At 42.4% G+C, this 24,025-nt stretch overlaps 1 protein-coding gene across 3 annotated transcripts; it reads right to left on the bottom strand.

Moving 5' to 3' along the window:
* Window positions 1-108: 108 nt before the first annotated feature.
* On the bottom strand, window positions 109-22,406 carry tp53bp1 (tumor protein p53 binding protein, 1). Of its 3 annotated transcripts, none has more exons than XM_080051117.1 (27): window positions 21,899-22,406; window positions 20,333-20,420; window positions 19,781-19,865; window positions 19,612-19,679; window positions 19,369-19,497; window positions 18,891-18,945; window positions 18,614-18,774; window positions 16,190-16,316; window positions 15,985-16,079; window positions 15,711-15,895; window positions 13,812-14,958; window positions 12,659-12,781; window positions 12,349-12,540; window positions 12,138-12,204; window positions 11,241-11,327; window positions 9,539-9,815; window positions 7,268-7,336; window positions 7,016-7,168; window positions 6,270-6,490; window positions 4,442-4,842; window positions 3,711-3,902; window positions 3,045-3,224; window positions 1,817-2,005; window positions 1,622-1,716; window positions 1,123-1,319; window positions 554-690; window positions 109-452 (listed from the first exon to the last, which is right to left on the bottom strand). In XM_080051117.1, exons 1-27 carry the CDS (start codon window positions 22,076-22,078, stop codon window positions 256-258), a joined length of 5,097 nt encoding a protein of 1,698 aa, XP_079907243.1. In that variant the 5' UTR covers window positions 22,079-22,406; the 3' UTR covers window positions 109-255. The 3 variants fall into 3 exon arrangements, with proteins under 3 accessions (XP_079907243.1, XP_079907244.1, XP_079907245.1); XM_080051118.1 differs by having other exon boundaries at window positions 18,891-18,942; XM_080051119.1 differs by lacking the exon at window positions 7,268-7,336.
* Between the last annotated feature and the right edge of the window lie 1,619 nt (window positions 22,407-24,025).

The raw sequence follows: 24,025 nt of genomic DNA, 5'->3' as shown, positions 1-24,025 counted from the left end.
GGTCAAACCTATTTTTTACTGTCAAAACTGCTTATTGTCTTTGTATAAACTGTAAATATTTAAACCTTGTGTGTATAAATTACTTGAGAAAAATACATTTGAAACTGATTAAAATGAAACGAGGGTCACAATTTATTTTCCCATAAAAACAGACAGGTTATATACAGCAGAGGCATGCAACTGAACTAGAGCTGAACATTTAACATGGTCGAAAGGCATTTTTGCACATGTGGAATCAGATTATGAGGAGTCAGATTATGAGGAGGAGGAGGAGGAGTAGTCGTGGCGATACTGAGGCTTGCTATGAAAACCCAGGCACTCCCCACGGATGACACTCTGGATGAGCCACTCGGGAGACACCAGCGGGACTTCCTGTGATGTCACATTTTTCTCTACCAATGGTGGACAGGCATGGTCTGTCACCACAACATCGTACTTGCCAGCAGGAACGTCTGTAGACGGGAAAAAAATAGCAGTCAAAAACACATTTTCAGCGTGAAACACATTGATATTAATGCACATTATTTGGACATCATGTAGTGCGGATCTGTACCTGAGCTGTCCTTGTCTGCCTGGTACTGTCGGACTGAGGATCCTCCACCCATGGTGATCAGCTGTGCCCAAAGCTCCACTGGCTGCTCAAATACCAGAAGGACCCGCAGAGCCTTGAAGGGGCTGCATCGTGGATGCCTAAAATGAAATTAAAAAACTGATGTTTAAAAAAAGTCCTGTTGTCTTAACTGATCATATACAGCTAAAATCAAAACAAAACAGCCTTAAAGTAGTCAGCAATTCTGGAGAGAGCTTGTCAGAATCAGTGATTATGTCCTCACGGTCTGCTACCTGTCCATACTGTGTAAGTCTGAAAAAAAATCTTGTATTCATACATAGCTTAGACAAAGGGCACCATCCATAGCAAGCAACATTCCTTTTCAGTGCACACAGTACAGACAGGTAGCATATTTTTTTTATTACACAATTTCATACTCTTTGCAGCATCAAAAATGCAATCTACGGCCAGGGTTCTGCTTCACAAAAGCAGTCGTTCAATAATAATTTTTACTTTGTGACAGACAGCAAAGATTTTGATCGAGATGATGATGACATGAAGCTTCATCCTACCACTCTACTATGGCCTCATCTGGCCCTACTCCAGCAGGCAGCAGGTAGTTCCTGTAGTTGAGCAGCTTGTTGTCTTTGCAACAGTCTCGCACCCAGATGTGCGACACACACGGCACACCGCTGGCCAAACACAGCAAGTACTTCCTGGTACGACAGTGCTGGTCTGCAATGAGAAGGCTCTGGTACGCCGCCTTACACTGAGGAGGGAACCAAGCACAGAAGAACACATGGATAAGAATGCCAAGCATAAACGTGCATTATTGATATACTGAAGCTTGACTTGGAGTGCTCAGACAAGCGCTAAATATAACGTATTCTTGGAAAAACTTTAACAATATCTGATAACTGTTTATTTGAGAGAAGCACTGCAGATTGGCAGCAGAGCAAATCGTTGTTGCAAATTGAAGTTTCAGAACATGTAGAAAAGTTGAAATGAACCTGCATTATAAAATACTAGTGTCAGTAATTAAGATAATTATAGTGTTTACAGAAAACAAACCTGTTCTTCATTGAAGTCCGGCAGGATAAAGCCTCCACCGGCCTGCAGCTGGGACTCTGTGTATGTTTTGTTATAAGGACCTGTCTGCACGTAATCTGAGAACCAAAACAATTATTGAAAACCATTAAAGAGAGTGATTCAGCATGCTGCAGTTGGTGTGCATAGTAATCATTATGTTGTCAACGCCTGCCTCACCCTCCTCGTCGTCGCTGCTGTGCCTGTTGGTCAGCCGGTCGATCTCAGAAGAGGCCGTTAGCATGAAGGCAAAGCCCATGAAGAGTGATGCATTCTGGGGCAGCGGGCCATGAGTCTCTGCCACATCACATGACTGACCGGGGAGATCTGTGCCACTGCCAGATGTGTTATACACACCAACACGCTGAGCTGGAGACAGAAATACACACACGTGTTAAAGAAAAGACAGTAAGCACAGGCATCGGATAAAATGTAATTTGGGAGCTTTAAAAGAGCTGTTCAACCAAATGACAAAACTGTATCTTCAATCTTATCTCTAGTGATATGTGGCCCTGCAGATTGTTTTACCTCCTTATGTAAAGACATCATTGCTGAAATTTCTGAAATGGTTCTTAATAAAGCTGCTGTCTGTGTGTTCTTCGTTTGATCCAGGACAAATATTACCAACACGATCTGCATGGCTACATAGAACTAGAGGTAATTGAGAAGATGTGTTTTCTGTAAGTTGGCTAAACCACATTTTAAGCATCACATGGATGTATTAAAAGGATTCTCAATGCAAAAACACCTGTGACTTTACAGAAACCCAGATTTTATCTTCCCTCCACCGGTGGACCAACACCATAGTAAAACTGGTGCATGTCATTAATTACCCAGTCAGCCTCAGCAGCAGCCAGCCCTCAGAGGCAGAGGATGGACACCATAGGGCGGTTAAAAAGTCTTTTAGTTGTGTTCAGTACAAAAAACACACCATTACTGACTACTGATATCACACAAAAGAACAACTGACAGTTTACAATGATCATTTCTTCAGGTCAGTTGTATTATGCTTGTGAATAAATAAGGACAGAAAACAAGATTTAAAATCATCACATGCTCCAAGTAGCATGACGTACAATGTAAACAGGTTATAACAGCATGTTCTAAAACCATTTAAAAGTGCTATTGCATACTGACAGACACTGATGACTAATTAAAAACCTTAAAATTCCATTCACTAGAAATTAATAAATTATGTTTAAAATCTAAAACTAGCTTGATGTATAACAAAATCAAAACATCAATTTATGGCAGTAAAAACAGGTTTTAAAAAAAATAACCTTATTTTAAAAAACATGGGAAATTATCATAGCAAACAATAATATCCTGAATTATAAGCACCACTCCCCCCTCCCCCATTCTCCTGTTTAGAGGTATGGTCATGGTTTTGGCGAGTGGTTCTCCATACCGGCTCTTGCGCCGCGGCCCCTTCGTCCTCTCTTTGCCGGCGAGCGGTCGTCCTCTGATGACATCATCTTCCTCTTGCCAGACGGGCCGGGAGTTCGGGGGCTGCCGGACGAGCTGCGGTTGGGAGTGTTGGGACCACTGGGAGCCTCTCTGCGCTTCCTCTTGCCCTCCACCAGGTTATCTAGGGAGAATATTAAAGGAGAAGGAAGTGATATTGTTTGTGAATATACGTGTTAAATCACTCTATATTCATACAGCGATCACTTAAACAGTACGCGCAGCAGTCCATATCACAGGTCTCCCAGTCATTCAGCTTTGCAGTAATTGCCAGATACAAATTTCAAGTATCCCACTCGTTTTTATCCAATCAGGAGATAGAGCCGCTATAAAGAGGCGGGTCTCTGTGCCTGTGTTTGAACAATGACTCACTGCTCTCCATCGCGGCACTTTCTGACGATGACAACTGCACGTTCATGTGGTGGTGATGTAGGGACGAGTGAGGGGACTGCTAACTGCAGTCACTGAATGGAAGTTAGCTAAAAGGACCATATCACTTACTTCTCCTTTAACTTAAATTATTAATTTAAATTAATCATAATAATCCAGAAGTATAATTTTTCGTGATTATCCACTAAACATCCTCTGTGTATATCTGTGGCAGTCTTACCGAGGCTGATGTCTGAGGCCTTGGTCATGGGAGTGGAGGGCTCGTACGGCCCCAGGCTGTGCTGCACCCTCAGCTTGTTGCCCTGCTCCAGAGACAGGATGATGGCTGTCCTGTTGTACCACTGCGTCTGGCCGTCCTTCTCCACACTGTAGAAGAGCTGCTGCCCCTCCGTCTTATGGCCCTTCACAACACCTGCACAGGGACACACGCACAAGACAGAGAATATTATCAGAACTCTAGGTTGGAGAATCCACAAGATATTTTTCTACTCTTTCATTTTCATAGATATTTTTTAAATATATTTTTTTCAAAAAGAAAATTGTACTTTGGACTGTTTTCTCTTTCATATTTAGTAACTTTATTGCATGCATTTTTATTTACTATGGTTTTGAGTATGATGTCACTTTCTGTATTTGTTCTTTCTATTTCCCTTCTGGATAGTCATCCTAAAAAAGGCCTGAGTACAGAAAAGCATTGGAACGTTTTTTTTTTTGTGCTATGAATAAGGCATTTCGATAAAGGCATTTTCACTTTTTCTTCTACAAGAGTACCTTGGTTTTCAGTGTTCAGCTTCAAACAATATATTTATTTTTTGTTTGTACTAACAAAACAAATCTTGTCCTATTGAAATAAATTAGAGCAGAATATTAGTTATCACAAGCATCAGGCTAACACTATCTTTGTTTATCATTGAGCCCAGACAATGTAGCCCATCCTACATTGTCCCTCACCTATGCTGAAGTACTCATCCTCCAGCAGAGCAGTGACCTCCGTGTCCAGCGGAATGGGATCACACAGCAGGATGTCCTTCCCGGCCACCTCACACTCGTAGCCGTCGTCAAAACGCAGCCTGAACCGCGACTCCCCGATGTCTCTGATGATGCGGCCTGAGTAGAAGTATCCGTTGGACGACCACTTGGCCACCACACGCAGGCCCACGAAGCTGCTGCCACCTGAACTGGCCTCTTCCATGGAGGACCGCAGGGAGTCAGAGTGGCTGGGCAGCTCTGTGTCTGAGGGGCTGACAGGCAGGCGTGGAGGCAGCATGTTACTGTAGTGCTGCTCATCCTCTGAGGAGGACAGCGGCTGGCCGTGAGCGCCCAGCCTCTGGAATGAGCCAACACCACCTCCCCTTTAACAGAGAGAGAGACAGAGAGTTGGTTCTGGCAACAGTGGATGTTGATTTTTGAATAGGAGTTCCTAATTACTTCTGCCCGGTCACTTTCTCTTTTCTTTTTCGTCTCATAGATAAACATATCAGTGATACTGATTGGAACCCAGATAATATATCATAACCCGAATGGGTCATAATTTCCTGACTTTACTTCATTATTGATTGAGATTTTATAAATTGTCATTACTACGGACTGGTTACATTTGTCCCTAATGATTGCAACTCCAACTCTCTGCGAAAAAGTAAACTCCAACTGAAAAAACTGTGTCCACTTTGTGACTACATCTTCTCAAATGTGAGATTTTTAAAAAACAGAGATCAAATAAAATGGTGCTATGAGCTCTATGTAAAACTGAAATGTTCTACCACAGCAGCACAACTGCATTGCACCTTTAAACACCTTAAAAGAAAATATCATATGCAGCCCTGAGTGAAAAAAATTGTTATAAGTGTGTTAGTGAAAAGAAGAAAAGTTAAAGTGTTATCAGAGATCATGTAGGTAGTGTGTCTTCAATCTGTTTGCCTGTTATCGCTGCTTTCTTTGAACGCAGGGCGAGTCTCAATGAGGACTCACCTGGACAGGGAGGAGCGGGACGGGGGCCGGCCCCTTCTAGCCCTTCCTCTGGGGGAAAGGGGGACGAAGGCCGGGGACCCCACGCTGCCGTAGCTTCTATCCATAGCCAGCACTGACCCCGCCCTATGACCCCTGTGACCCCTCTGTTGATGCCCGCCTCCCCTCCTGGGACTGCACACACACAGAGGGGACCAACAGAGCCGGTCAGGTTGCGTTGCACAGGCACTGATCTGGGGATACTCTCAATATCAAAAGCACCCCATTTAAAAGGTGGTAGGTGGAGTCAGCGATTCTGGAGAAAGCTTGTTGTCAAAATATATTTATTTGCTACCTGTCCGTACTGTGTGTGTGCTGAAAAATCTGTGTTAATACACAGCTTAGGTTTTGTAAACGGGCATCCTGATAGCTACGGTGGGCCCCCTTTATTTACATTCCAGTTTACAGGGCCTAGGCTTTGTATAACACAAAAACATTATAAAAATATCCTGCGCACACACAGTACGGCCAGCTAGCGACTCATGAGGAGATGTTCACTCATTTCTGGCAAAAGCGTTCTCCAGAATCGTTGAGTCTACCTTTAACGAGGGGTTGCTTAGTGACCGCAGATTGATGCCTGTGAGCAACTTGAACGTAAGACACGGAGGGATCAGTGAATCACTGAGAAATGAGGGTGTTAGAAAAAGACATAGAAGCTGAAGGAGTGACACAGGAATCGGCATGCGAGTAGTGCAGATAGATAAAGCAGAGAGAGAAGTTATTGACAGGACTGTAGGAGAAAGTGAGAGTTTGACCGGCGGTGTGGAGGCAGTACCTGGCTGATTTGGCCCCTCTGCTGGGCGGCATGATGAAGTCCCCTCTGATGAGGCCCATGCTGCAGCTGGTTCCTCCAGAGCTGTGCTGCAGGCTGGAGGCTTTAGACGACAGAGAGCTGATGTCAGCCAGGTCACCGGATGTCATAGAGCTGCTGCCTGTACGGCACGGGGATATGTCACTGTCTAACACCTGGCAGTCCACCACCGGCTCCTCACTCTCCTGGTAACATGGGCAAAACAGCAGTGACACCCGTGAGTCAAAATGTACATTTCCATATTGATTCTAAAGTTAGATCTAGCCATTTGACAATAAATACCACGTTATTAACACACTAATTTGAAGGTTTGCCTTTGTGGTAATTGAGGAGAATGTAGCTGTAAAATTGTATTGTTCCAACATAAACCAAACATCTCTATGATTTTTCTCAAATTTCTGTGTTATCGTATTGCATTAGTTTTAGCTAAAGGGAGCTAATACAATGGTATGTAAAATGGTAAAGACCATATCACATTTAAGTAGACAAATATATTCAAGAGACGAATATTTCAAAACCTAAGTGGATCAAACAAAAACTGTCTGATTGGCCTAGATTCGACTACATGCATGTAGAAGGTAAAATACTTTTCTTCTTCATTTAAAACAAGCTGACCCTCAAAGAAATAATACAAAAGGATCACACAACAGCTGTTGAAAGTTTAATCAATTCCATAACTCTCTCAGTCAAAAATAAAACCTATCGTTAACCTCGGAGACTTTGCGTTCCACCTCTTTGCCGTCCTCATAGTACACGTCTGTGATGATCCGGGTGACGGTGGTACGCACTTCTTGGACGGTGCGTACGTGCCTGCGGTGCGAGGGGCCCGAGGTTCTTCTAAATGACGGAGACGCAGGTTCACCCTTAAAAAAAAAAGGAAAAATGCAAAATGTGTCAACTGGACATTTTTCACAGACATAAGGCTTAATTTTCCTTCTCCATATTCCCCTGAATCTGCGTACCCTGCCAGCTGGGGAGCGCGGCCCCGGAGCATCGAAGCTGGTCTGCTGGGACACTGTCCTCTGACGGAGCTGAGACACACAGGACAGAGTGATCAGCACCACCATGAAGTGTCCTCACCCCTCCATGCTAGTACTTACCAAGGTCTCATTTGTCAACCAAGAAATCTATGCCCTTGCATTAGCCAATGAAAACAACTGTTTAGCCGTTTGTTTTGAGAGGCATGCACTTTTAATTTTTTAAAACTCTGAGAATTTTAAGGCCTTTAAAGTTTATTGCTGTTGGAAATACAATTAAGAAGAGCTGAAAACTATAAAAAACTAAAAAGAGAATTAGGACATACAGTCATATGAAAAAGTTTGGGAACCCCTCTCAGCCGGCATTATAATTGACTCTGCTTTCACAAAAAAAAGATAAAAGTGGTATGTCTTTAATTTACCAGGAACAGCTAATTACTGGGATGTTTTCCAAACAAAGATTTTTTGAAAAGCCGTATTTGGTTGTATGAAATAAAATAAAATGTGAAAAACTGGCTATGCAAAAATATAGGAACCCTTGTGGTTTTGTTGATTTTAATGCCTGTAACAGCATGTAAAACTGATGACTTTAAACACAAAGTTGGTTGGATTATGTTGTTAAGCCTTGAACCTCATAGAAATGTCTGTTTAATCATGAGAAAATGTATTTTAGGTGCCTAAATGCAAGTTGCACTTCTCTTTGACTCTCTGCTGAAGTGAGACAGAATGGGATCATCAAAACAGCTCCCAAAAGATCTGAAAAACAAAGATTGTTCATTGTCATGGTTTAGGGGAAGGCTACAAGAAGCTTTCCCAAAGGTTTCAATTGTCAATTTCGACTGTAGGGAACGTTGTCAGGAAATGGAAGGACACAGGCATAGTGGCAGTTAAACCCTTGCATGGCAGACCAAGAAAAAAACAGGAGCGGCATAGGTGGAGGATTGTGAGAATGGTTGCACACAACCCACAGATCACCTCCAAAGACCTGCAAGAACATCTGGCTGCAGATTGTGTATCTGTACATCGTTCAACAATTCAGCGCAATTTGCACCAAAACATCTGCTTTTTAGAAAGACCAAATAACTTAATTTTTGTCTCATCAGTCCAAAGCATTTTCTTCCACTATGAAGCTGGCTTGTCTAAATGAGCTTTTGCATACTCCATGCAACTGTATCTGTGGCGTGGGCGCAGAAAGGGCTTCCTTCTCATCACCCGGCCATACAGGTGTTTTGGTGCAAATTGCACTGAATTGTTGAACCATGTACAGATACACAATCTGCATCCAGATGTTCTTGCAGGTCTTTGGAGGTGATCTTTGGGTTGTGTGCAACCATTCTCACAATCCGCCGCACATGCCGCTCTTGTACTTTTCTTGGTCTGCTAGACCTGGGTTTAACTGCAACTGTGCCTGTGTCCTTCCATTCCCTGACAACGTTCCTTGCAGTAGAAATTGACAATTGAAACCTTTGGGAAAGCTTCTTGTAGCCTTCCCCTAAAGCATGACAATGAATAATCTTTGTTTTTAAGATCTTTTGGGAGCTGTTTTGATGATCGCATTCTGTCTCACTTCTGCAGAGAGTCAAAGAGAAGTGGAACTTGCATTTAGGCACCTAATATACATTTTCTCATGATTAAACAGACATTTCTATGAGGTTCAAGGCTTAACAACATAATCCAACCAATTTTGTGTTTAAACTCCTCAGTTTTACATGCTGTTACATGCATTAAAATCAGCAACACCATAAGGGTTCCCATATTTTTGCACAGCCAGTTTTTCACATTTTATTTAATTTCATAAAACTAAATACTGCTTTTCAAAAAATCTTTGTTTGGAAAACATCCCAGTACTTAGCTGTTCCTGGTAAATTAAAGACATACCACTTTTATCTTTTTTGTGTGAAAGCAGAGTCAATTATAATGCCGGCTGAGAGGGGTTCCCAAACTTTTTCATATGATTGTATAAGATATAAAAATAACATCCACATAAAGGCGATTTGTGATGGCAGATTATAAACCCACAGTGTAAAATAGAAATGTATCAACACTCAATGAATAACTGAATTCAAATACAGGACAGTAACATTTGTTTTTACTTTAGCGATAAAGAGGGAAGTGGTCAAAAAAAATATAACAATAATCCAGTTCAGTATGAACATAAATTAGCCAAATGCAAACAGACCCTCAACATTGGCATTCTTAACCCTTTCTGCTGTGGGGAGTAGCAGATACAGTATGTGTGATGACTGACTGACTCACCTTATTGGATGGACTGGAGGTGACACCGCTGTCTAAGGTCTGCTGAGTCACCCTCTCTCTGGCATCTGTCCTGTTTGGGGTGGGCTGCTCTGGGGCTTGAGACGCTCCTCTCCTAACCCCAGACTGCTTGGCAGAGCCTGGAGGATCCTTAGGAGTGTCCTGCTGTAGTGCTGCCAAAGCTTCTGGTTGTGGAGGCTCTGATTGGCTGTTAGGGAGGCTGCTGCATCCCAGTGAGGATGCCTGAGAGCTCCTCAGTGGGGAGGCGAACAGCTCCGCTCTGCAAACATGTTAAAAAAGGTACAATTGTGATGTTATGGGATAACCTGGCAGCCGACAAAAATATATAGTGTCAATGTTGGAATCTATCCATAACTTGTATTCAATACCAGGAGCCATGTGTCATTACTTTTCAACCGAAAGCCCCTCAGTCAGTCCGTCAGTCAGTCAGTTGAACACAAAGTAAAATATCTCATTTCTGGCTACTTCCAACAATATCTGTCAGGTGTACAGAGGTGAACTTCTCTCTCAAAGTGTTTTTTTCCCTACTCAACTGTTTCTGTCATTTATCTTGCATACAAATAAATGCAACAGTATGAATGCCTTTCAGGAGTGCTTGTCTGGAACAGCGATATACAATTTTTTCCAAGCAGTACCTGGCCTTTTAGACTGAAGAAAGTTCAGTTACATCTAATGATGTAGAGTTGTTGCTGAGACCAAATATACATAGGTGATTGATGTCTCACTATTTAAAGGAAGAAACAAGTGGATAAAACAAGACTTCAAGTGTACACAAAATGTTGTTAAAGAGTTTCATTCTGTCAAAGCCGAAGGACAGAACCACAGCATACCGCTCCTTGTGTCCCAAGAGAATATGCACTTGGTGCCAAAAATAACATTCATCTCACCTCCAGATACCAAAAGTAGGTAGGTAGGTCTCTCTCTCTCACACCCACACACACACACACAGAGTGGTAGCCAAAGCAGACCTAATTCTGTCTACTAAAATACATTGCAAAAGGGCAAAGCTATTCATATCTCCTCAGGTCAGACAGACACAAGAAGCTCCGGCAGGTCAAACGGTGGTGAAGAAAGTATAATCTACTACATAGTTCTACTTGAAACCCCCTTTTTAATATTTTAAGGAATTTGTAGCAAACTTTAGATTGTTGGAGAGGATTATATGGTGAAGTGACCAAAGTCAAATACTTTCCAATCCTTCCTACTGGCGTTACACATCTAGACCGCAAAGGTTACAAAACTGGGACAACACTGTCCCATGGTACTTCCATGTCTGGTATACATTGCATTCAGTCTCACAGGACCAGGGGTGTACACACACACACACACACACACACACACACACACACACACACACACACACACACACACACACACACACACACACACACACACACACACACACACACACACACACACACACACACACACACACACACACACACACACACACACACACACACACACACACACACACACACACACACACACACACACACAACTAGGAACAACATTTGCCTAAAATGAGTCTGGAAACAAAGTCTGCTTTGCACCTGGCGACATGTGATCTAAAGGTTCATTGTCACAGTAAAATGATCACCTCTGGCTCAGTGAGATTACATTACATTTGACATCCTCATCATAGCAGTAGATGCACTCATTGTACTGTAACGAGTGTGCTTACCTGACAGGTGTGTTGCCTTCAGCATGGCTGTCCCCCGCTGCGTCCTGCTGTCTGTGTACCTGCCTCACACGACTGAACACTGATGGGCTATTGAGAGATGAAAAATCAGAAGTGGAAATGAGGTATTCAGTTGTTTTTTTAAGCAATATGATATTACAACTTCCAAATTACATGTTGCAATGCAATTTATAATTGAAGCACTTCACAAAGCACTTTAGAAATGATTACTTATGTGTTGAATATTGTTGTTGCAAATGTGTGTGTTGCTTGATTGTGTAATGTGTGTGAGTGTGATGCGTATGTTTGTTGATCATGCAGTGTGTGCGCTGCTTATGTTTGTTGATTGTGTCTTTTTTTAGCTACTGTCATGCGGCCCCTTTAAATTGCCCCTCGGGACGAATAAAGTGATTTGATTTGAAATTAAATCAAAATCACCAGCACCTAAGTAACACATTGAGTTAAGAATTGTTTTATCCTAAGTTTAAGACTTTTAAATAGTTAAGTTAGTTAAGTTAAGCTACTATTTTAGTCAATGGCTACATTGAAATGTATGTTTTCGCATATAACCTTTCAAGATACCAGACTTTGTAGGGGGTCCTTGAGCATATAATACATTCATAAGACCATTTTGAATGCAATGATCAATAAAGAATTTTCCCCAAAAATACATTTAAAAGAGAGACTTAACTTCATTATCCATTTTTTTTTTTAGATCTGTCAAAATCATATTTAAGACATGCGTGAGTAGATGTGCGTGGAGAACCACTGTACAGGATAAAGAACGGCCTATGCGGTATTTCATCTGCTCCTGTTCATTTTCAAGAGCATGAATGGGGAGGCAGTAAAACACTTAAAAGGAATTCAATTCAATGTGAATAAGCAAAAGTGCATAGTTACCTAGTTACAGCCTTGTTAGCGGCGGTAACCTTGACCACAGATTCATCCTCTCCTGAGAGTGCTGGCTCTGGGGGAAAGAAATATATTACTGAAGGGGGGGATGAGTGCAATGAGCATCTCCATGGATACTAAATTCTCCCTCCCAAAAAGACATACACCCACGACTGGGCACTGAAGATCAATGGAGGGACAGCATGCAAACAGCTCTTACTCTGCAGGCTGAAGCGCTCTGAGCTGCCCTCTTCCACAGGAGACACCAGCTTCATCCTCAAGCTCAGTTTCCCCTCTCTCTTCTCCGTCGTGTCCTCCCCACTTTCCCCCGACATGATGTCGCTGGTTGCCATGGCTACGTCTGCAGACACCTCCCCCACCGCATCCGACTTCTCAGAAAAGGAAGTGATCTCTGGAGAAAGAGAAAGAGCGGTGAAGAGGCTTACCATCAGATGGTGTCATGCTACTTGACAATTAGTAAAACAAGTTCATCTTCAGCTCCAGATTGTCTTTGGAAAAGAGCAGCTCACCAATGGGAGTGCTGTGTCTGTGTCTTAGCGTCTGCTTCAGCTGGTCGATCAGAGGGGGCGTGGCACCGACAACAGGACCAATCAGCTCGCCCTCTTTAGGGAGTGTGAAGTGGAAGGAGATTTCTGGAGTAGAACAACAGCATAAGGGGAATCAGATCAGGGGTTTTTCTTACTTAAGGGAATCATGAGGCGCTGCAGTCTGTCAGTCTTCGTGCTGCCTTCATCTTCTAGAAAACTGTTGCGTGTCTTCATGGAAAACACTAGCCTGGCATTCCCAGACCTGCCACTAGGCGCTGGCAAATTAAATTTGCTGCGCGTGTTGGTCTGGAGACGCTCCGTTGAAGCTTATCAAGACTACCAGAAATCTGGTATAACGTTTCAATTGGTTCTATCTAATATGGGCGCGCCAGAGCCCTTTATATGGTGCTCTGGGGAGGACGTAACCGGATGACGACAGTGACGTGCATGCGACGTCGAAGCTGTGATAGTAAACATCAAAGATGGCTGCGGATATGTTGTGTGAGTTTGAGACTGCTTTGGCCTCGACCCTTAACGAATTGGAAGACGGGACTCATAGCTTTCACTAGCAAGTAAGTGGAATGTTCTGTTTTGCCGACTGACAACGGCAAACGTTTAATTGAACAGTTTAACAGCTGTTCGCTAAACGAACGGGGCTTACGTCACTTGTGCATCGCTCTGATTGGTTGTAGTGCTATCCAACTGCGTGCAGTGGCATTTGAAATGCACGAGTAGGAGCCGCCCCTAGATTTGGAAATTACTATTGATCGTCGCCAGACCCTCTATCGTTCAAGATATCAGGGTCAGGATTTCCAGGCTAGGAAAACACTACTTTTTAAAAAGCATTTCACTTGGTGGATTTCTGTCTTCAAGAGCTGAAATTGTGGCATTACATAGATGTGGTGGTGCTCCGTAATCGGCACCATTGTTGGATTTTTGTTAAAGCTGTCAGGCACTAAAATGAATACTCTAGACCAGTGGTTCCTAACCTTTCTTGCTAGAGCCATAATGTAAAGCAAACTGTCGTCATATCTAGATTTATTTCCCAACCCCCCTGGTTGGTAAACATTTCTTTGAAGTAAGTATTGAATATCACTCTTTGTAACTGTGAGATGAGAGTAAATCTCTAGCTTACCTCCCGAGCTGTCACTCAGGCCACTCTTGTCTTTGAGCCCTTCTGGTTCGGGCCCCGTGCGCTCAGTCTGGGAGAGCCTATCAGGAGCAACATGTGCCTTCTTGGTCTGGGCCTGCTGGGACCCGTGGCCGTTAGTAGAGACAGACACTTTGGCTCTGATTGACTGGGAACTGTTATTGGACTTTGACTGGGGTGTCGAGTCCTTGCGAAGAATCTGAGAGTCTCTTTCGCTTTCTGTAACGATAATGACACTGTCTTGACTCTCCTCCATGGGCTCCTGAGACAGCAGCTGACTCTGAGAGAGAGCCAGGCCCATTGCTGAGGCCTCTTCACCCACTGTGCTCTCCTCCTCTTCCTCCAACATCTCCACTTCTGCTTCAACCTTCTCGCGCTCACTCACACCTTTGACTGTTTGACTGTGACAAGCCGTTCCACTCTTCTGGGACAATGATACAGTGGACTGACTCTTTGCACTTCCTCCTCTGGAGTCAACAGAAGCCTTCACCACGTCCACAACAGACGTCTGAGAGATCATAGACTGAGAGGGCAAGCTGCACGGCGTAGTGTCAGTGGGAGTCTCTTGCACACAGCTGCTAACAGTCAGATCAGAGGAATCAAACTTTGGCTGAGAGCAGGACGCCACGTCAGCAAGGCTTGCCTCTTTGGCCTCACTCTTAGGACAGTCTTTTACATTCACATTTTGTTGTACATTCAAAGAAGTCGGCGTCTTTTTGTGCAGGTCGGACTTTTGCGACGGATTAGACTTGGGCGGTTCGGTCTTGGCACCGTCGCCACGCTGCTTTGGTGAGCCAAGAGAAGTGAGAGCAGTGGAAGCTTTAGAAGTGGTGGCGGTTTGTGACTCTGACGTGAGGCCGTTGCTCTTGCTCTTCTGTTGGCATGCGATGACAGAGTCGCTGGTGTCTACGCCGGCCGTCTCTCCCAGCTCCTCTATCTGCGTGGCCTGACTGTCCTCCTCACACTGAGCAGGGCTGCTGCTCTGCGTGTTCACAGAGAGCTGTAAAGGCAAAGTGAAGGGAGCCGACTCTAGACGTTGAGACTGTGTGTCACGAGACATTGCTGCTGCTGCTGCGGGCTTCTTATTGGACTGTTGTGGTGCCTCCTGGCTCTGAGTTGGGACAAAAACGTCCTGTAGAAAAACAAAAGGAAAAAAAGACATGAAATATAATAAACTAAGGATTTTTTTCATAAATAATTATTATATTAATTGACAATTATCTGATTTCTTGCCTTTAGAAAATATGAGAAAACAGTGGTAAATACTCTCTCACAGTTTTCCTGAATACACAGTGACATCTATAGGAAACTTGATTTCTCCAAAAGCTCAGAGATATTGGAAGTATGCATCAATATAAATCAGACAAAAGTGAGACGTTCATGTTTAGAGAAGCTGTAACTTTTCCTCCATAAATGAAATCAATTATTAAATTAGTTGACAATTTGTAGTAGCAAATAGTTGATCGATTTGATGATTCATAACATAAACAATAAGGCAAGTCCAAAATAAACCAATCAAAGCTGAAGTCGATCCTCAATCAGTTACAGACAGTAAATCAAAAACTATTTTAACAATTCAAACTGCCAAATAAACAGTGTAGTTCCAGCCTGGCCACTGTGGGGCCTTGCTGTTTTTCTGTTGTAAGTCATTGTTAACTGGATATATTTAGTGTTTGAATGTTGTTCGGAAAATACAAGACATCTGAAGACGTCAGCTGGGGTTCTGGGAAACTGTGATTTTCTTTTTTCTGAAATTTTCCTTAACAATTAATTGATTGATTAAAAATTCATCAACAGGTAAATAAACCAAACACAGTGTGTTGAGGCCCAACAACAATTAATAAGACTAATAGGATATTTGATTCAGGTGAAAAAAGCACATACATGAGAAAACTCTGGCTGGGAGGGAAGTGAAAGAGTTCGCTTCAACTGAAAACCAGAGGAATTCTGGGATACGGGAGTAGAGGCGGACGGATGTGGCTTAGAGGCGGCCTCCATTTCCATTGGCTCATCTTGTTCCCCTGCCCTGTCGTCTGGGGGCAGGGAAGTATCCATCGGTTCATCAGCACCTGACAAAGCAAACACATTTTATTGTCTATTCACAAGATGGCTTGCTATCTCTCAATTCAAATTCAGTCCAGCAAATGAAGCCATTTACCTTGTTCATTCTCTGGTTCGGTGGGGGAGCTTGGGATGATTATAGGGGTGTGGGGGAAGTTGTCTGGGGTGGGGGCGACATAGTCAACAGAGCTCCTAGAAAAAAAAGAGGCAGAAAGAGAGCAGAACATTAGGTCATTTTTTTCTGGCTTTTGCTTGTGTGTGGAATCGGATAGCTGAAATATGAGAATTCTCTTGTGACTCACTGGGACAGACTCTCATGCACCAGCGTTCCCTGCCCAGACAGATGCAGCAGACGCAGGGTGTGGGCCGGCGTCGGGGTGGGGTGACCCTGCTGCTCCGGCTCAGACACTGTGCTGTCTACTGCAGCACCTGACACAAGCAAAAAAGGGAACACATATTTAAACTTTCCTTTCATGTTTGACTAAAAGACTGTACCTGGCTGGCCTTGATAGCCTGGGCTGTTACTCAAAACAGATTATGAGGTTCTTCGGTTGATCGCAATTGTTAGCGAGTAATTAGTCACGGGCCAAACTGAGCATTACGAAGGTCAGATTTAGACCTATTTCTGGTGAGCTTTGGTGAGTTAATTTGGCTGTATGTTCATTTAAATTGTAATATTACTTTATTGCAATGGTGACTTATGTACATCTCTAGTAACTTAAACCCATGCTTTTCCCCCCCGTTTTTTCCGACGTTAAAGACCTACCGTTTGTCCAACGTTAAGTCAAGTTAAATGTGACCTGCATATCAACAGGTATGACAAATCCTTAATATAATATCAGACCTGCAAACTCATAGGAGGTGAAAAAGGTGACAAACACCTGTCCCTTCTAGGGGGGTCGGGTGTTTTTCGCTGTCCAAATGATTGGCTATTGTTAAATATCATTCACACAACCAGAGTTCTCCACTATTGCCTCCAATGTCCAGCTGGGTGAAAATAATAGCCAGCTGAGATCCTGACCCTCCTAGGGGGGTCCGGGGGTATGCCCCCCCGGGAGATTTTTTTTTAAACTTTTTAAAGTGAAATGCATGAATCTGGTGCACTTTGAGAGGGAAATTAAGAGGCTAAATCTGAGGAATTTTGTGTGAACAAATAATTTGGAGACACTGGGTCGGATGAATTAGAAGCTTCTTGGATTTTCCATTAAAATGGTCATTTAAAATAAAATATTATGCAGGGTCCTCTGGGTTGGGCTTGGTGCTCTTTTTCTTTTATGGGACATATTTCTCTGTAATATAATGAATACATTTAAATGCAGTGAGAGGAATGAAGCAGAAGAACTCTGTTGTCCAGCTATCTTTTTTTCCACAGACGAGGCTGAAATAGGTTATACAGTGCATGGGCATCTGAGCCCCATTTCCAAATGTTTTTAAATAAACTCAATACACACTGGACGTGAATGTGACGTGATCAGTTAAACTTGGATTACCTCCCAGATGAACTGATTAAATTATTGGGCTATTAACTAGGCTATCTAGATCAAAACATTGTATTCATTTTTTTGTATGATATAATAATATGATGTTAATATCAAACACACAAACTAAAAAATAAAAATAAAAATAAATTGGGGGGGGGGGGCCTTTCGGTCGGCTCTGATTGTGAGCGCACTGCAGACACTTCATTTCTGCAATGTGCGCTCATTAAACTGTCAGCTTCACTTAAGAGTCCTGTGTGGGTCAACAGTGCAGTGCAAACTATGCAGCATAAAGTTATAACATTCGTCTACGACCGTGATGTTAAATCACCTTCACACAAAGTCTTCGCCCCAGCAAAGCAGCGAGTCGATCGCTGTGACGGTGAAAATCACCGGGACCCGGGAGACCCAGTGAGCGAGTGAGACGCCGCTCAAAAAAAACTCTGTGGTTTGATGGATGAAATCAGTCGGGGATATCCTGCCCGTTAACTTTGTCTACGGGAACGGCTTCCGCGATCTTTTTCTATGTCTCGAGTCTAACAGAGAGCCATGTCGGCAAACTGACAGCGCGACGAAATAAAGGGACAGTGAGCTGCGTGCGTCCCTCCGTATAGTTTCTGTTTCAGTAGGCTGTTACATTAACCTCTGAAGCAATGACAGTGTTTAATCAAAGCCTCTAATTTTTTATTATCAAAAGGGCTTTGATTGAGACTTTTAGCCAATTCTAAAGTCTGAACACACAGCGGCAGCAGTGATGCTTTACTGTGCCCGATCTTAACGCTGATTGGACAATAGGCCTACTCATGACGTCTACCAAAGATGTTTTATTGCCAAGATAACGATATTCCCTTGTCTCACACTACGGTAACTCGCCCACACAGTCCAGTCTGGGAAGCGCTGGCTGACTTCTCTGGCAGCTGCCGCTACCCCCCCCCCCCCCCCCCCCCAAAAACAAAAACTCTTCGGATCTATACTATTCACGTGGGTCATATATTTTGATTCTAAACGGCGATTTTGCAGGTATGAATATGGTAACTGTAACCGCTTTGAACAAGCATTAAGCGTTGGGTAGGTTATATCGCCATTCATCGTTATTCCTGCAGATAGATGCGCTGCGTTCTAAAAATAGATAATAGATAAACGAGTACTTGATCGATCCTCGTTGAAGTGTTCCTACCCCTCAATCTAGGGATAGACTACGCATGCCCGTCCCTAGTCAGTAGTACCCATATATCCCTGGGTAGTTACCTGTCTTGTCGCCATCAAACATGTCTTCCTGTGAGGACAGGATCTGACAGTCCTGCTCAGCAGAGGCCTGGAAGCCCTGGGAATGCAGCAAAGCCTGGACACTCAGCTGTCTGCCCGACCGGCCCGGAGACTCCAGTGAGCTGCTGGAGCTCACCTCCGATCTGGAGGAGGAAATAAAAATAAATTAAAAAAAAGTAAAACACTGCTCCTACCAGACCATGACTGGATATTTAAACTATAATAAATGCACCATTCAAAACACCACATGGAGCTGTACCTCACTGCCTTGTTGTCCTGACTCTGGGAAGTCCTGGGGCTGATTTTCTGCTCTGCTGGAGATGAAACAAAAGGCTTAAGTCAAACTGACGCTTTAAACCGTTTGATGTCAGTGAGAACGCTCGGATCAGTTAGGAAATAATGAACTATTAAGAGCCCAATGTCATGCAGCGTCCTGTGGGATGAGGAATGTTATTTCTGCTCTAACCCACAGACACACTACACGTAGGAATTTTACGAGCAGCATAAACCGAGGATCATACGTTTCTCTCATTTATTCAGGATTTTACCTTTTATTTGTCAACCGTCTGACCAGGCCTGACTGCTGTTTAGTATTTTTAAATATGTAAATTATTCAAAATGCGAAGGTCATGTTCTCTGTATCAATTTAGAGTGGAGTAATGAGCCTGAATAACAATTACATACAAAGAGGCACTAGAAAACAAAATCACATCGTCTAGAAATAAAAGTCTCCATACCTATTTTTGTGCGTCTCTCACTGTCCGGCCGAGGTGCGATGTCTACTCCTACCCTCTGAATGTTCACCGCTTCAGCGCACAGATCCTGACTCTGAGAAAGCTCCAGAAAACCAAACTGAGAGGTTCCCTCTGAAACACAGATAATAACATAATTACACATCATAACACGTGCAGTGAGGTTGAAGGTACCACTATACAAAGAGTGGATGTTAATCAATCTAAATATTTAAGAAGAACTCCTACCCTCAGACTGATTGCAGTGTGTGGTAGAATCGGCTCCAGACTCCATGTCAGTGTCTTGTGGAGCACACCTGAAAGAGTAACAGTAGAAACCGTCAGTCAAGACACTGTGCCATTGTCTGACAATTGTCTGAGCATCATCTATATGTATAAATATCTGGTCCCCACGTACTTTTTCTTGTTCGGGGGAGGGATCATGTTTAGAACTTGACTCTCTTCCTGGAATGCTGAGCTGGGGTTGGCTCCAATGAGAACGTCTACACAAATAAAACAGCATTAGTATTATTTTTATATACAGTACATGATTAGCAATGTATATGTACGAGCATTTGAAGGTGATATTATGGTCATAGTCATCATTCAATATCATGAACAGTATTCTATTCATTGATATGGACAATAGGTACTTTCAACTTCAATATCGTTTTTAAATATTATTAAGCAAGATAATATGGTCACTATCGTGTGCAATACATACTATACTTTGATATATGTGCCATATGACTAACACCATCACAGACTCTGTTCTTTCTATGAGGTGCTTTTACTTTACACTTTGTATTTTTTAACTTTTCATATATTTTATGTTTCACTTTTTTAATTGTTTTTGTTTCTTTAATGTTGGAGCAACCTGGCAAAATAATTTCCTTCAGGATGAATAAAGTTGTATCTTTCTTTATCTTATCTTATGCTGTATATCTATTGTTGTTTGATAAGCACTGACCGCATTCAGCCTGGTTGTTACTCTGGGAGCTCTCCGATTGGCTGTCAGTCTGAGAGTGTATGCTTCCCAGCGGGGAGGAAGTCAACTCCTGGGAAACAGGAAAAAAATCGTCAATAGTTTCACAGAGCTACAAACTTTGTGGAGATATTTCTAATTATTTCTAATTAAGAATTATGAAGAGGGAATAACAAATTGTCATTAGTCAGGATCCCATTTTTGTATTGGTGAGCCTAAAGAGGTTCATTCAGATTTAGAGATAGAGGGGTGAGAGCCGCCCGCGAGGTTATGTCTCTCTAAATCCTATTTACAACTAATGAATGCCAGTGATTCACATTGATGCAAGGGATGTCTGCGTGTTTTGTTTCAGTCACTATACTTCTTTGCTTTTATGGACTTCACAAACAAAGCACATTCAAATATGTTGTCATGTTGAGAAAAAAATAAAAATCTCCCTCTGTCGGGAAAGGGCAAATTTACTAATATACTCTCTGCTGCCTCTCTAGCAGGATGGGAAAAGGTCCAAACTATTAGATTTTCAGATGGCTGCCGGATGCTGGTCAGCGCTTTCCCCTCACAGCAACACGGCCCGAAATGCCAATCATCTTGGGGCCTCTCTGTAAGGAATGTGTGTGTTCTTCTTCCTACCTCTCCCCCTCTACAGTCAAATAGCATACAGGTTATCATAGATGAATATAGTTTTATAGTTTTATATGTGTTAGCCTTCTGATACACTGACAACCTGTTCACCACAGTGATACACCTAGAAGACAGGAGCAGCAGCAAATGATCTAACCACTTATCCTAAATGGCTCTACTAGGCCTCTCATCCCATGTGACCCCAAGTGACCCTGAATAGTAAATGGGCAGGTTGTGTTCAGGAAGGGTTAGAAGAACAGAAATGCACTTGAGGGAAAGTGTCAACAAGCTGGCAGACCAGCAAGTGTAGAATGTAAATAAGTACAATTAAGAGGTACATGTGCTTACAGTATTTTCTGGTGTATTGAGCATTCACCAGAAATACTGTTTCCAATACATTTCAAAATAAATACTTCACACTACTATTTATATTTGACAAATATAGTTGCCTCTGAAGGACAACAGCTTTTCACACAGAATTTTAAACACTTAAAAAATTTAAAAAATCCCTAATTACAATATCACATACGATGCATTGTTATGAGGTGAACTTCGCAACAGCATATAAACGAGTTGAAATAATCTACATCTTAAAATAGACTATTATAATATACATTAGTATGAAGCCGATAATATGATGATATAACAATTCAACTTATGACTGATCCCGTTATTATGTATTAGTAACACTGCGCTCTAACTTAAATCAGATTACGCTGCAGTGTTTGTACTTGTACTGGTGTATTTTACAAAGTGGTATTATCAACACTTGTAGCCTACTCAAATAAAGGATCTGAATACTTCCCTTCACCGCTGCTGGCCAATACAGATGTTGTCTTGTTATGTGCCCTACATACAGGAGTACTCAACTGAAATGCCCTATGAAATGTAGGTATAGTTCCTTGGTTAACAGCCCTAGATGAAGCTCACCAGGACGGGGCTCCGGGGGTGCGGCTGCAGGCTGGACAGGCGGCGGGCGAGCAGAGCTCGGTAGCTGCTCTCGGGGTCGTCCTCCAGAGCGACGCTGTCCGGCTGAGAGTCCTCCACGATCAGACACGGGGTCTCGGGCTGAGGCAGGCTGGACTCCAGGTCACTTCCGCCGGGATCCATGGAGACAAGCTAGCCAAACAGCACTAAAACAGTAAAGGCAGCCATGTGAGTCTACAGCCGGTTATTGTTTCCTGGAGGTAGCCACAGCAAGAATGTTAGCTGCTACAAGGAAAGGCTACTAGCTAAAGCTCCGCCCAACAACAACAGAAAGTGAGGTCGTTGCCCGGTGAGGAGTCACTTAGCACCGGGGAAACCTCATCAGCACACACCCGGAGCCTTAGAGCTCAAATTGTGATTTAAGAAAGTATTAATACATATCTATATCTATGTCTATGCAGCTATTATTGGTTATTTTCGGTTATTTTCTTCAGTAGACAACACACCCACCCAAGCTCCGCTCAGCGCGGGAACAACTTCTAAGAAACGATCTAATTGGTCCGGCGGGTGTGATGACGTCACTGGTTGCTCCCCTTTAAACTACAGTACATAAATTCAACACAGCTATTTATTCCTTATTTAAACATTTTTTTTACCTGCGTTAGCGTTCATTTTGTGTTATACTTTAGTTAGGCCTATACTTATTTTGGAATTATATTATAGTTATTTGTTTACAGAAGTGATAATAAGATGTAGGCCTATGTGTAAATGTGTATAGACCTACGACATGTTGTTATAGACCTAGATTAAAAACATATATTTTGCATTAGGCTACAATTAAAGTTAGATAATTAGATTAGAATTACAATTAGTTTACCAACATAGTTTACAAGGAATAATTGTCATCACCTACTTTGAATGTAAGATAAGAAATTATGGCTAATTGTGGCTCTAAATTTTGGCGGGGGAAATTTCATATTCATACAGCCAAGTTTTGTAACTCAAACTAATTTTTAGGTTATTCCTAATTGAAATAGATTTTTATTTTTGAGTGTCTCAAAATGGTAAGGACTGAATGCATCTCAGTAACAAATATGTACGCAGATTTATCCATCTGAGGAATTTACATAATTTAATACACTGTGCAAATCATTAATGCCTCCTGATACTTTCAACTGCAAAACTTATTGCAATTTGAAATTCATTTTTAAAAATGTACTTTTTATTTCCATGATACATTATCACAGTCTGTAATCCTGTTAGTGTTTTACATTGTGTTTTGTTCTTTTGCATCTATATTTTTTGCTCTTTTGACTATTGTATGTTCTCCAAATTTGCAATTATAAAGATGCTTCAAGGTTTTACTTGTTATATGGAGTTTCACACTGTAATGATAAATCGTATGAAAGAGGGAAATCTAGGCCATTGAGTCCCACAGTGGGATCTCGGAGACCTTCAGAGGTCCTTGAGGGACTTTAAGAGACTCCAGCAAAATGAGATATTAACTTTCACAGTCATTTACCTCAGTCAAGACAAACTATAGGTTTACATGCGCTTTAAACAGATTTAGTTCTCCCTGCCGTTACCTCCTCTCCCCCTGCTGATCTGACCCCAAATCTTACAGAAAGAATTTTGCAGAAGGTGTAACATGGAGCCCAGCCTGACTGTTGTGATGAAATGAATGTGCATCGGTCCCATTGTTGATATCAAATATTCAATGATAACACAGTTTAGAGCAGACTTATCTCTGCTTCACAGTTCACTTTAGAACAAGCTCTTATTCTGTTCTAGAAACTGGGATAATTGTGTTCATGAATCTCGATTATTACCTGCAAGTATAAATATGATGATTTCAGGAGATAAAAAATGCACACAAGCACGGGTTAGACTGCATTTTCTAATGAGCTTTTAATGGAGTGACGCTCGCCGTTTTGAAGATTACCAGAAAATGAACATCACTTTGTCATCTTCACTTGACAGCCTCAGTTTCCATGGAGACACCACATTTCCTGTAACACTGCAGACTATGCAAATGGAGATCACAGAGAAGGCCTAAAAGCAGAAATCATCTGACTGATCTAGGTCTGCTGGGAAAGTGAGTTGCTACATGGCAAGTCTTCAAAAATGAAC

The sequence above is a fragment of the Ammodytes marinus genome, assembly GCF_949987685.1.
Source record: "Ammodytes marinus genome assembly, chromosome: 1".
NCBI lineage: Eukaryota > Metazoa > Chordata > Actinopteri > Uranoscopiformes > Ammodytidae > Ammodytes > Ammodytes marinus.
Note: the sequence above shows the minus strand (reverse complement) of the source record. Positions and strands in the feature narration are given on the sequence as shown.